Source organism: Castor canadensis, chromosome 6 (assembly GCF_047511655.1).
Source record: "Castor canadensis chromosome 6, mCasCan1.hap1v2, whole genome shotgun sequence".
Lineage (NCBI taxonomy): Eukaryota > Metazoa > Chordata > Mammalia > Rodentia > Castoridae > Castor > Castor canadensis.
The window spans coordinates 31,114,100-31,127,777 of record NC_133391.1 but is presented as its reverse complement, the minus strand read 5'-3'; the positions used below and the strand labels follow the sequence as shown (position 1 = coordinate 31,127,777).

The 13,678-nt window shown below is 34.7% G+C and overlaps 1 protein-coding gene across 1 annotated transcript; it reads right to left on the bottom strand.

Annotated features, from left to right (window-relative positions):
* Positions 1 to 792: 792 nt before the first annotated feature.
* LOC109674395 (taste receptor type 2 member 14-like) lies at positions 793 to 1,726 on the bottom strand. Its single transcript, XM_020151371.2, is given in 2 exon segments — positions 793 to 1,600; positions 1,602 to 1,726. Coding segments are annotated over 2 exon segments (933 nt in total).
* Positions 1,727 to 13,678: the final 11,952 nt, after the last annotated feature.

Below are 13,678 nucleotides of genomic sequence, written 5' to 3'. Positions count from 1 at the left end.
ACAGGCAGGTGATAAAGTAAGATATAATAAAGACACCATTCTCTTAGAGTGATATACAATTAAAAGAACATCATCAGCCAAGATTTGGCAGTCCTGTGCATTAAAATGTAAATATTTCATGATATATATTTTAAAGCTCTAAGTTAATGTATCTATTTCTAATGTAACATAGATTATAATTTTGTTAAATAAAAAATGATCCACAATCAAGAATCTGAAACTGACAACATAAATAGGATAATTGGAATACAGTATCTTCACGATTCTGAGAAATATTGTGGAAACTATTTGTAAATTAAGTCTGTCTGAAACAGTTACTGTGTCTCATGTCAAATCTATACCTTTCATATCTTATCTGAAATTTTAGACACTTATTCTAGATTAGGAAGTTATTTTTAGTGTATAAAATTGTGCAGCTTTATTTTAGTAACTATGACTTAGATGCATAAATATGTACATAAATATTACATATCATAGAATTCTTATTTTATGCTATCAAAAAGGTTGTTTGATGCAAAATTATTAATTATTATTAATTATTGTCATATTTCCTATATCATATTGATATAATTCAGGATACAAATATACTGATACATTGAATATATTGAAAATATCCTGGATGTATTAATATATTGGTTGAAAAGGTTTAGCTATGCTTATTCCAAACTTGCTTTTGTTAAATTAACAATGCTGCATACAATTGAAAGACTCTGGGAAAGTACAAATCTATACAATGCAAGAGTTATATGAACTGACTTTCTTTAAAATATGCAAGGTGAACCCTGATATGTTTTAGGGACTCAAGGTTTCCACATCTTTGGACCTACACCTCAGCCACCACAGCACCAAAAGAGAGGCCTGTCTCAGCTTGCTGTTTCTGAGAATCAGGATAAATGAGTGGCATGAAGGAAAAGCAATTCCAAAACCCTGGCAAAACAAGATGATCAGATTTTTCTCCTGCAACTCAAAGGTCCACAATTGTACAACAAGAGTAATAAAGAAAACGGTGTACAGTAGGAGGAAGGCGATCACAGTCTGCAAGGCTTTTATGTGTGCTATGGTGCTGGCATCTCTAGATCCTTGGGCATTTTGCTGCATCTTTTTCAGATGTTTCCACATGGAGAAGACTAGCAGGAGAAAAGTTGTCAGGAACACAGTAAAGGGTATGAAATAGAATGCACTGTAGATAAATACTTGAAATCTGGAAAACTGTGCAGAATTTCTCAGGCTAGAATGGTAAGATAAGTTTGTTTTGCATCCCTCAATCTTGACAGCAATATTTGTGCTCACCAGAACAATATTTAATAGCAAGAAGACCAGAGACATCAGCAATACCACTAAAACAACTTTTTTAACTCTCCACTTTAGGTAAAGAAAAGTAGAGTTGGAAAAATTGGCTATCTTGAGAAAATAAAAGATGCTGAGGCTTGTAGCAAGCCAGAGGCTGAAATGATTGGTCACCATCCAGGGAAACTTAATTATTCTAAACAATTCTGCAGGCATCAATAAACCTGGGAAAAGCACAAACAGAAATAGACTTATCACCACTGACCAGAGAAGACAAATTCTGGAGATGACCAAAGCAGTGAGGATTTGATGAAGACATATTTCTTCTCTTGACCCAGTCCATGCAGTTCACCAGTACTATGAATCCATTTCCTAAATTTCCAATTATGAATTCCACACTTAAAATAAATGTAAATGCACTCTGTAGGACACCACCCATTGTCTGTAAGAGAATGTTCCAACCTGTGAAGATATTTTAATGCACTAATCTGAAATGCTATGTATAATTGATTCTTAAAACTCTCCTGTCAAAATCTCACAAATGCAATGTCCAATCAGAAGAGATCAAGATTTTTCTAATGGCAGTCTGCATGGATTTCTTCATGAAAATCTTCATCATTTCCCAAACAACCCAGCTGAGTTTCTTCCAGACACTGCCTGCCTCACTCTCAGTAGCCTGAAGTCTTCTGTAATAGAGAAAAAAATGAACACAGATTTCTCAAGTGCTAGCATATAAATCATGATATATTGATATTCATTTTAATCTTTTTCCTTATCTACATATTTTAATCTGGCAGTTTGAATTCTGAACAAGCACCATTACAAAATTTAAATGTATATGGAAAGCAGTAAGGATCTAATATTCTATATGGTAATTAGTAAGCACTGAGGGTCAGTGCTTCAAAATTGAATGCCTCAAAATTAGGTCTGTAGCTGGGCTGCACGTGGAAGACTGAGGCACAATGATTGTGAGTTTGAGGTCAGCCTGAGCTACATAGTGAGCTCATAACAGGTTACACTATATCCTTCCAAAATTAGGTCTGTACAGGGACCTATGTATGATTTGTCCAATATTCTTCATACAAAGTATCAGAATTTCCATATAATCAGATATACTTGTTACTAGAATGTTTGGTAGAGAATCGCATTTATTATTTTACTTTTATAAGGCTATGCATAGTACCCTACATTCAAATATGTTCATAAAACACACATATTTGAAGCCCAATCCTGTTCTCAAACCTATCCAATAATTCAGGTTTTTCACTGATTCAACACTAATAATACTTAGTAATGTGATAGTTATCAAGACATTGCTAAAAATGTTTCCAGCTTAACATTCAAAACAAATGTGAAAACATGGTAAATTTAGGACTATTTTTTCCTTTGCACCTGAAAAGTGGTGAAAAACTATCCCTGGTCCCACAAGCAGTCACTGAGGTGAATGTGTTCCTCCACTCAGCGAGAATCCTCCTCACTCTGTCTCTCTCTTGCCCAGTAAGGTCTGAGTATTCCATTAAATCAAACACCTTCAGATTTTATCCACCTCCCTTCAATTCCTACCAACATCTGTTCTGTGATTTGCATTGCAGGTACCAAGGCAGATGAAGGATGTTATTTTTCCTGAACAAAATAGGGAAAGACAGCATGACAGAATCATTCTTCAATAGTTAATATGAATCAAACAATCACATAACAACTACTGAAGAGAGCAGAAAACATGCATCATAAATTCTAGGCATTGCAAAGAAAGACATGGAGGTATTTCAGTATGAAAGACTGACCCCACCCATAGTCTCCTGCAACAAGACTAAAAAAAAAAAAAAGAAACTGGTGTAAGTTGAAAACACCCACAAATGTCCTACAGTTAGGTGATAGACATAATGAGAAGATAAATTAGACCACAATGCGAAAAATTTAAGAACTACTAAAATAGAAGCTCACACATACCATCAGTGTGGAGAAAGGAAGGTCTTCCTGTCTTGGCTCCTTCCATATAACAAATAAAAGCTCCAGAGACATGGCAAAGAGAAATACAAATAAGCACAGAGTGGGACTGTATAGAGTGAGTGCTGAAAAAAAGAACTGGGATCCCCTGCAAGGACTGCCCTCTCCCGCCCCACAACACTGCACTCCAGATTGGAAAAACTTCAAGTCTACTCTTGAACAACGGCTCCTAGGTAAGAATGGCAGCAAGGATATTTCCTACACCTTATATCCAAAACTCAGAATAACAAATCAGTGTTTGAAAGGAGCAGGATCTTTATTCATTTCAGTGCCAACTATGTGTTAAAATGTACATAGAAGTCTCTGCATTTTCTGTTAATTTTATCATTCATGACAAATTAGTTTATACACAGACAAGTAATTAAAGCCATTAATCAAGCATAGTTTTATGTATCTCTATACTTATTATTTATATAAACAATGATAATCCACTACCTATCAGTATAACAATACCTCTATTTAAAAAGAAACTAAATTCTGGGTGATAGTAGTTAGTATTTAAGGCAAATTAAGTCTACAAAAAATTCTTCTGAAATTTTTAGAATTTCAAATGATTTATATTTTACATCTAAGAAAAACAGTCTTTTTATTTAGGAAGTCATTGCCTATGCCTATTAATTCCAGTGTATTCCCTGCTGTTTCCTGCACTTGCTTCAAAGTTTCAGGTCTTATATTAAGGTCCTTAATCCACTTTGAGTTGGTATTTGTACAGGGTAAAAGGCATGGATCTAGTTTCAGTTTTCAGCATGCAGATATATCCAGTTTTCCCAGAAACATTAGTTGAAGAGCTTGTCTTTTCTCCATCATATATTTTTGGTGCCTTTGTCAAAACTCATGTTGGCAAAACTGTATGGATTCATATCTGGGTCTTCTATTCTATTCTACTGGTGAACTCAAATGGTTAAGCAACTAAGAGAAGGGATTGATAAATGGGACTTCATGGAATTAAAAAGCATCTGTACAACAAAATAAATGGTCTCCAGATTGAAGAGGCCACCCACAGAATGGGAGAAAATCTTTGCCAGCTATATACCTGACAAGGAATTAAAACCAGAATATACAGAGAGTTTGAAACAATGACCCAATGATAGAATGGCAAATGAACTGAATAGAAAATTTTCAAAAAACACATGAAAAAAATGCTCAACACCAGTTGCCATAAAAAATATGCAAATCAAAACCACATTAAGATGCCACCTCACTCCTATTAGAAAGGTTATTATCAAGAACAAAAACAACAATAAATGTTAGTGAGGATGTGGGGAAAATGGAACCCTCATAAACTGCTGGTGGAAATGTAAATTAGTACAACCACTAGGGAAAACAATATAGACACTCCTCAAAATACTAAAAATAGAACTGTCACATGATCCAGTAACAGCATTCCTAGGGATACACCCAAAAGAATGTAACTGAGGTTACAAAAAATGCACCTGCATACCCAAAATTATTGTGGTATTATCCACAATAGCTAAGCTATGGAAACAAGCAAGATGCCCCACTACTGAAGAACAGATTAAGAAAATGTGGTATTTATATACAATGGAATTTTATTTAGTCATAAAGAAGAATGAAATTTTGTTGTATGCAGGTAAGTGGATGGTACTGGAGAACATCATCTTAAGTAAAGTTAGCTAGGTTTGGAAAGCCAAAGGCCATATGTTATAGCTCATGTGTTGACTACAGACCTAATACAAATTAAGCAATATTATGGGAAATAGATCACACTAAGGGGAGGTCACTAATGGGAGAGAGAAGGTAAAAGAAGGAAGTTAAGGAAGCGAATATGGTTGATGCAGTTTATATACTAGAATAAATATAGAGTTTTTAAACCTGTTGAAACCACAATAAGAAGGGGGCTAATACATATATTAGTATATATTAGTTATAATACATATATACATGGAAAGGTCACAATAAAACTCTCTGTATAGCTATTTTAGACTAACAAAAATGCCTTTTTTCAAAAACAGAAAACAGGAAGGCAAAACAGGTCCTGTCTGGAGGTTAGTACCAGTGGGAGAGGAGAGGATTTAAGGAAAACACGTAGAAGGGTACGTATGGAGCAAATACTTGTATACATGTGTGTAAATGGAATAGTGAGACCTTTTGAAATTATTCTAGGAATGGGTGAAGGAACATAAAGGAGAATGACGAATAGGATGACTTCAACTATTACATATTATAAGAACTTCTGTAAATGTCACAATATACTCCCAGTACAACAGTAATATAATTAAAAAGAAAAGAAAATTTTAACCCCCCTCTACAAGAAAAAGTCTTTCCAATGTGAAATATATGCCTAAATACATAGACAGATCTCATTTACAGCCTTTTTCATCTCTGTGGAACTGTATATCTCCATTCTCAGTAAAGAGACTGTGTGCAAGGGCCTCATAACTGATTATGAACTGAAGGCTTGTCCTAGGGCTGCCTAATATTTTGAGATCAGGGAGAATGGAACTAGAAAAATGCTGAGGAACACTGTTCAGTGGGGACTGATGAAAACTATGAGAGGGCAGTGTGCTGGAAATCAAATATTGTTCCTTCAGTATTGCTGAGAGGCCATGCAGGATGAAGACAGCATTGACAGCACAGACACTGCTGATCTTGAAAGGTTAGATTCAGGGAAGCGGTGAGAGCAGCAGCCTTGTGGAGTAACATCATAAGACAGCAGCTGAAGGGGCTTTGAAATCTGACAAATCCTATGAACCAAAAGAAGGGAGCTGAAAAGGTTATTTCTGAGGTTAGCCTTTGAAACAGGGGGACTAAGGTAGAACAGAGAAACATAGAGGGCATGAACCAATCTGAGTTATAACACATATGTACATATACACATGTATGTATACACATATATATGTATATATACACAATGAAACTCCCTGTATAGCTATCTTAAACTAACAAAATGTCACTTTCAAAAATGGAGAGCAAGAAGGTAAAACAAGTCCTTTCTGGGTGTTGGTACCAGTGGTAGGGGAGATGATACAAGGAAAGGTTATAGGAGGGTGAATATGGTGAAAATATTATGTTCACATGTATGAAAATGGAAAATAATGAGACCTGTTGAAACTATTCCAGGAATGGAAAGAAGAGAGATAAAAGAGAATGATGGAGGGGGTGAATCAACTCCTGTTTTGTAAGAATTTTTCTTAATGTCACAATGTGCCCTCAGTACAGCAATAATTTAAAAATTATGGAAGTTCAAATTTTGTAATATAAACATACCACAAATGATTTGTAATATAAAATTTTACAAATTTTGTAATATAAAATACTAAAAATGATAAAAATTACAGTGGAAATAGCAGTGATATCCTGAGACAAGGTGACAATTGTACACAATACACAGATGTAGGTCATAAACTCTTCAAGTGGAAGTTAACACAATTTATGTATGTGAAACAAACCTGACTTCATAATTTTGAAAGATATCCTACCATATTCATAATTTTGAAAAATTATATTATGTGGGAAAATGGTATTATTAAAAATCTTTCTTGTGTTTTTCATACATGTACAAACACACATTCATGTATTATTTTATTTAATAGGGATTTAATAAGAGTCTCTAGATATAGTTTACAAATTACTCAAATACATACATCTGTAAAAGTGGCAGGAAGTAGAAAATGTTATATACTTCATCAGTTTGATTCCTGCTAGAATTTGCACCACATCCCTGTTACTAATCTATGGACTTGAAGGTTTCCCTACTTTAAGCCAGCACCCCACCTGCAACAAAACCAGCAGACAGGCCTATTTCAGCTCCTTGTTTCCCCCAAGTCAGGACACATGAATGGACTAGAGGATAGACAGTATCACTGTGCTGGCAAAGCAAGGAGATCCATTCATGGAGCAGCCTGTGAGAACTTCAACCTGATTCAACTAAAGACAGAGAATACATAGCAAATAACAAGAACAAAGGACACTACACTTTGCAAGTCCCTTATGTGGACCTTGGTATTGGTGTAGGGACCATTTTCCTGGGAGCTACATCTTCCTGGTATGTTAACTCAGGGTGTAGTTTATCACCAGAAGATGAGACTAGGGATGTAATAAAAGTTGTGAAGTTTCCTAGAGCAAATAGATGCTCAGTAATAAGTCTGAGAGTTCTGGGGGGGAAGCCAAGCCACCCATGGTTGTGATTTCTTAATCTGACCCAAATTTCTGCCAGCTTCTAAATTCTGGATATACGCTAAAGTTCCTGTTTTGTTTTATATTCTGTGATCAATATCAAGCAAAAAAGCAGCATTGTACACTAACAGGTGAGTTCAAAAGTGTTTTTATGGAATACATTGTTAGTTCTCAAACAACTCCTATCTATATGTCCTTGCCGTAGGATAGAATCTTTCATAGCAGTTATTGGAGTAGAAGCTGAGTTCTCTTTTGATACATGTAAATGAAGATATACTGTCTTTTGTGGTTTTACAGGGTGGTTTTGTTTTACATTGTTTAATCTGTAAATAACTTGGTTTCATCAAGTTTAGATGTCAGCTAGTAAAAATTTAAAACCTACTATGAAAGAAATGCAAAAATGTCAAAATTGATACATCTGGTGATGACCAGAATGACTCATTACCCATGAGGATTTATTTTAACCAAAATATTAGATCCATAGAAAAAGGTTTAAACAAATCTGTCAATATATTTTCCAAGTTTTCTGCTCAAAGTCTTCTCTATTTCCCTGGAATCCCCTAGGAAAACTAACCCTCCCTACAGCCAGCTACTGACAAGTAATACTTTTATAGCTTTATTGTTTATAATAAACACAGACACACAAATGCACAAACACCAGCATGACCACATGCACATTTAATTTGGTTTACAAAAAATTTCTAAGGAATTATAATATATGCATTATTATCCTGTAATTTCAAATGAGTCTTAGAGAGATTATTGGCCTGGAGGAGATGAACCAACTGGGGTTATAATACATATATGCATGGAAACATCACATGGAAACTCCCTGTGTGTGGTAGGAAGAGGAATGGTGTAAATAATGTGTACACCTGTATTTAAATGCAAAAATGACAACTGTTGAAACTGTTCCAGGAATCGGGGGAGGGCAGATAAAGGAGAGAGGTGGAGGGAGTGAATTCAAATATGATAGAGTTGATACATTGTAAGAACCTTTGTAAATGCCACAATGTACCCCCACACAGCACAACAATAAAGAAAAATATCCCTTATTTTAGCAGGGCATGGTGCATGCCTGTAACCCCAAGTAGGTAGGGATCAATATATGAAAACATATAAAACTTAAAGTTGTACAAAATATAGTACTAGGGTATATAAAGTATTTTACATAACATAATATATATGTACATATAATTAACATGTGGCATGCTTCTGGGTTTTAATGGCTAGCATAACATGTTAAGGGATTTAAAACAAACTTGGATACATTTCTAATGTCCTACTCATAGTTACCAGTCATACTTTCTTTTTTTTTACCCCACAAACTTTCTTAGTCTGCCTTTTGTTGGACTGATGAAATTGCTGTTATTCTTTTCTCTCATATTTTATTCTAGAGTTTAATTAATATTTTTATTTTTATTAAGTAACATAATCTTGTTAGTATATATGGTGCTTCTTTTTCAAAATATTTCTGGGTTAAATCATTCTCCTTTCATACAAAAGAAAGCCTTGACATGTTTTATAATCCCTTTGGACTTGTTACTCCTTCCAATAAGTGCATGTAGATTTTTAATAGCCAATTTTATTAATGAATAGTCTTTGTATGTAAAACTGTGTAAGGTTCAGTGTTGAGTTCATTTCTCCATAGGATCTTTACAGCAGCTTACTTAATTTCCATATTTACAAAACTGATGTTTATTTCTTCAGCATATTTAATATTTCTTTGCTCAAAATCAATCTTTCTCTCAAATTTTACTCATTATATTAGTGTTTCCTACTACTTAACAAAATACTACAGACTGGGGGGTTGGAGAGAGAGCTGGTTCTTAAACAACAGAAATGTTTTTCCTCATACTTCATAGCTCTGGAATCTGTAAGTCCAAGAACAAGGGGGCAGAAGCTAGTTTCTGATGAGGTCTCTCTTCCTGACCTGTAGGCCACCTTCTCACAGTACTTTACCTCTGTGAGCTCACATGGCCCTCCTCTGTGTGCACAGACTCCTGATGTCTCCTCTCTTGTCATAAGGACACCACCCTATCGAATTAGGGCCTCAGATCATAGTTTCCTGATGTCCATGTCCAAATACAGTCACATCAGAAATTAAGACTTCAACATTTGGATTTTGGGGGCAAACATATCAATCCATAAGAGTCTTTCTGATTTAGGTCTATTTTTAATGAGCAGACAAATGTAGGAATTTGTCCCTGTCATTTTATATGAAATGATATTAATTACATGCATTTCTGTGGACATACTTTAGTGACTAAAGCCACAAATTCAATACTTTGAAATATGAACCAGTTATCACTGGGCATATGATATTTTGAAAAGATTTCTCATGTAATTCAAATTGTTCATTTCCCCTTTGTATATTATCTGTCATTACTTTGGAGATATTTTCTGAATTTCAATTTACCTGCAATAGCTATAAGTCTCTTACAGTACATATAATGTGAATATTTACATGCCATATCATTGAATTAAGAATGCATCCTCTATAAGACATACCATTACTTATGTATCACTAACTGCATATAGAGAAGGGAAATATCTAATCATCTTAATAAATATTCATACACATTTACTACATTTTAACCTGTGTTTTACTACAAAAGATAAGCAGAGAATGAGTCTCTCTTGAAAGTATTGTGAAAAAATACTTGCCTCAAAACTGAAGTCAGTCTTACACTTACAGATGAAATAGCAGGGATTTTTCTGTTTCCATTATTACCACAATCACTTCACATTCTGAAGGTATGAGACATTCATTGTGTATCCAGCACCAAAATTTTAAGCATAAATAATCATAAAGAGGAAATAAGGACCGGAGGTGAAGCTCAAGCGGTAGAGCATCTGTTTTGCAAGTGCAAAACCCTGAGTTTAAACCCCAGTCCCACCAAAGACAACCAAAAAAAGAGGACATAATATAATTACATGCAGACGATGTAATTTCTGTCAGCAAAAGAAAGAATGAGATTAATATATTTAATGTAAGCACTCAAATTGCATGTTCTTTTAAGTGTTTTTTCTATGCAATTCTAAATGGGCTGTGACCAGCCTCTTCTTGTTGATACTTCATCTGAATTTGGGGGATAGCCCCCCTCTATTGGAGGTTATTACTCTGGCTCTTTGTGGGTATCTTCATGCACTACTGGATAAAACTTATAACAACTCAGAACCTCAGTTCTTACATGAAAAATAGTATCAAACAAATGTGAATACGAAAAAAATATGAAATAGTCTGATTTTCTGTCACATAAATATAACACATTCAGGTCCTATTTAGCAGCTTCTTGTTACATATGCCTGTTATTTATTTATCTTTTTATTTATTTATTCATTTATTCACTCATTTTGAGTGTCTGTTATTTAGCCAGGCTGGCCTTGAACTCTCAATCCTCCTGCTTCAACCTCCCAAGGGTTGGAATTACATGCATCCACCATCATGCCTGGCAACAACTATTTTTTATTTCTTAATATCTGTTTCTCATTGAAAGGTAAAAAGGACAAATAGCAAAGTTGTTCACAGCATAGTTTCCTCAAAAAGATGAATGAATGAATTATATCAGGAGAGCAAGAAAATCTGTATCAAATGCAAACCTAGCAGTTTAAAGGAACTTATTTTTTTAACCAAAAATATGTCTGAATAAAAAATTGTTCATTTCTAAAAATTTATAGGAGTCTGTCTTATTGAAGATTTAATATTGCTGGTCACTCATATAACCATGTTTCCCTTAATTTATACCACATATCAAATCACTACTTCAAATTTTTCACGTTTTATAAACCCATTTGATTTAAAAAATTTCCTTTCCTTTCTGCCATATGTCCAATATTGATAATATATAAACAAAAGTTCATATCATGTGTTAGCCACTCATAAATTATTCTAACTTTTCTCTTCCTATAATAACTGGGTGATTTTTCACCCTACTAATACATGGATCTATGATGGCATGAATGCTTAAAAAAATACCAATTTCCAAGTGTGATGTTCACTTAAAGGTATATCATAGCAATGGTTTGTTATTATTATGTATTAAAACAGACTGTGGTACACACTTTCAAACTATATTGTCAAATGCAATGTACTTCCAAACAGAAACTGTATATTCTTAATGATGATAACATGTTCTAAGAATTCTTAATTTGAAACTGATAGTTCATAGAAAATTGTAGTAAAGCAGCCTCATGACTCTAAGGAAATTTTTAATTCATAAGTTGGGTCTTACCTTTTGAAGAATATCTTTATTCTTTCAATAGCATATATTTTATTCTTCATTTATTATCTGAAATTATAAACAAGTCTGACACCAAAAATCTGTTGTTATGTGTATAAAATTATGGAATTCTATTTTCAGTAACTGTCTTACATGCATATATACATAAACATGTGTTATATTTTCATAGGTTTATCCTTTTCAAGTCTGAAAATGTGTAATAATTTAACAAACATTCCTGTTTATTACTATAAAGAGTCCTTATATTTAAGTGGTCTGCATTGATATCTTGATCTGTGTATTAATATACAAAACTTGTATGTGTGCTTCTAATGCTGAAAATGTTTACATATTGTTTATTCTAAAATTACTATTATAACATTCACAAAATAGCATAAAACAGAACAAAATAAGTACGGATTTCAAAACACAATGATTTCTTGTTAACTGATTTTCCTCTAGGGTATGCAAAATGATCCAAGAAGTGGTCTATGGATCCACACCTTTGCACCTGTACCTCAGACACCACAGCATCACCACAGAGGCCAGTCTCAGCTTACTGTTTCCAAGAATGAGGACAAATGAGTGGCCTGAAGGAAAAGCAACTCTAATAAGCCAGCCAAACAAAATGACCAGATCTGCTTTCACCAATTCAAAGCTCTGAAGTTGTATGAGAAATGACAGAAAGAGAAAGGCATACCGTAGGAGGAAGACCATCAGCTTTCATGGCTTTTTACTGCGCCATGGTGCTGGCATCTCTGGATCCTTGGGCATTGTGCTGCATCTGCTTGTAATGTTTCCACAGGGAGAAGATTATCAGGAGAAAGGTTGTCAGGGACACTCTCCGAGCTTTCTCGTGAGATTTCTTCTCCTGACCTAACTGGGGGAGAATGGAGATGCAGAAAGGACAAACAATAGAAGACAGACATACATAAAGTTGGGGCTAGGTGTGCTGGGCGCTCGGATGGAGACGCACAACAGCCTCGTTGCTTCTTTTCTCTATTATTCTCTTCTTTTCTTCTCTATTCTTTACGACCTTATTTCTAAAATCTTTCTTTTTCTATTCTTTAAAGTCTCTTTCCTTAAGACTCACTCTGTCCCATGTTTTCTTTAAAACCTCTCCTAAAGTCTTAGCCCTCAGACTTGCACTTCCCATGTTCTTTTTAGCTTTTCTTTAGCATAGCTTTTCTAAAGCCTATGTATAAAGTTCCTCTAATCTCTAACATAACTCAGCAGCAGCAGCAGCCAACTAATCAATCAACTCCATCAAAAAATGCTTGTGTCCTCCTTCAGCTAGTCTTTTACATCCAGTGGTAAACAACTGAGTGGAGCAACAGTTCTCAGGGAGGGGCATGACATTGTGACAAGAGAAACCTGCTCTCTACTGTGTAAACAACTTAGGAAAAGCAGCTGTGCTGCATCTCACCTCTTGCTCTCTTCAAGTTCTTATAGACTTCTCATAATCCACTCCCAACAGGACACAGTAAAGAGTATGAATGTGAACATAGAGTTGGGAAATAAGCTAAGTTTCAAAAATTGTGCAGAGATACTTGAATTGGAACTGTAAGACAGGTTTCTTTTATATCCATCTATACAGACATTAATGTGTGTGTTTATAGATATAATATTTAGAAACAAGATAAACAAAGACACCAGCAACGTCACCAAACTACCTTTTTAACTCTCCATCTCAGGTAGAGAAAAGTAAAGTTGGAAAATCTGGCCATCTACAGAAAATAAAAGCTGCTGAGGCTTGTAACAAGCCAGAGGCTAAAATGAGTGTTTGCTGTCAAGGTAATACAAACCATTCTTAATATTTTTCCAGTCAACCATAATACTTGGTAAAATGTAGATACACATCAATTAAGGAGCACTAATCAGAGCAGAGCAATTCTGGAGATTGCCAAATCAGTGAGGATTCAGTCAGCTGAGGACATCTTTCTTCTCTTGACCCAATTCATGCAGTTCACCAGTGCTATGAATCCATTTCCAAAATTTCTCATTAAGAATTCCACACTTAAAAT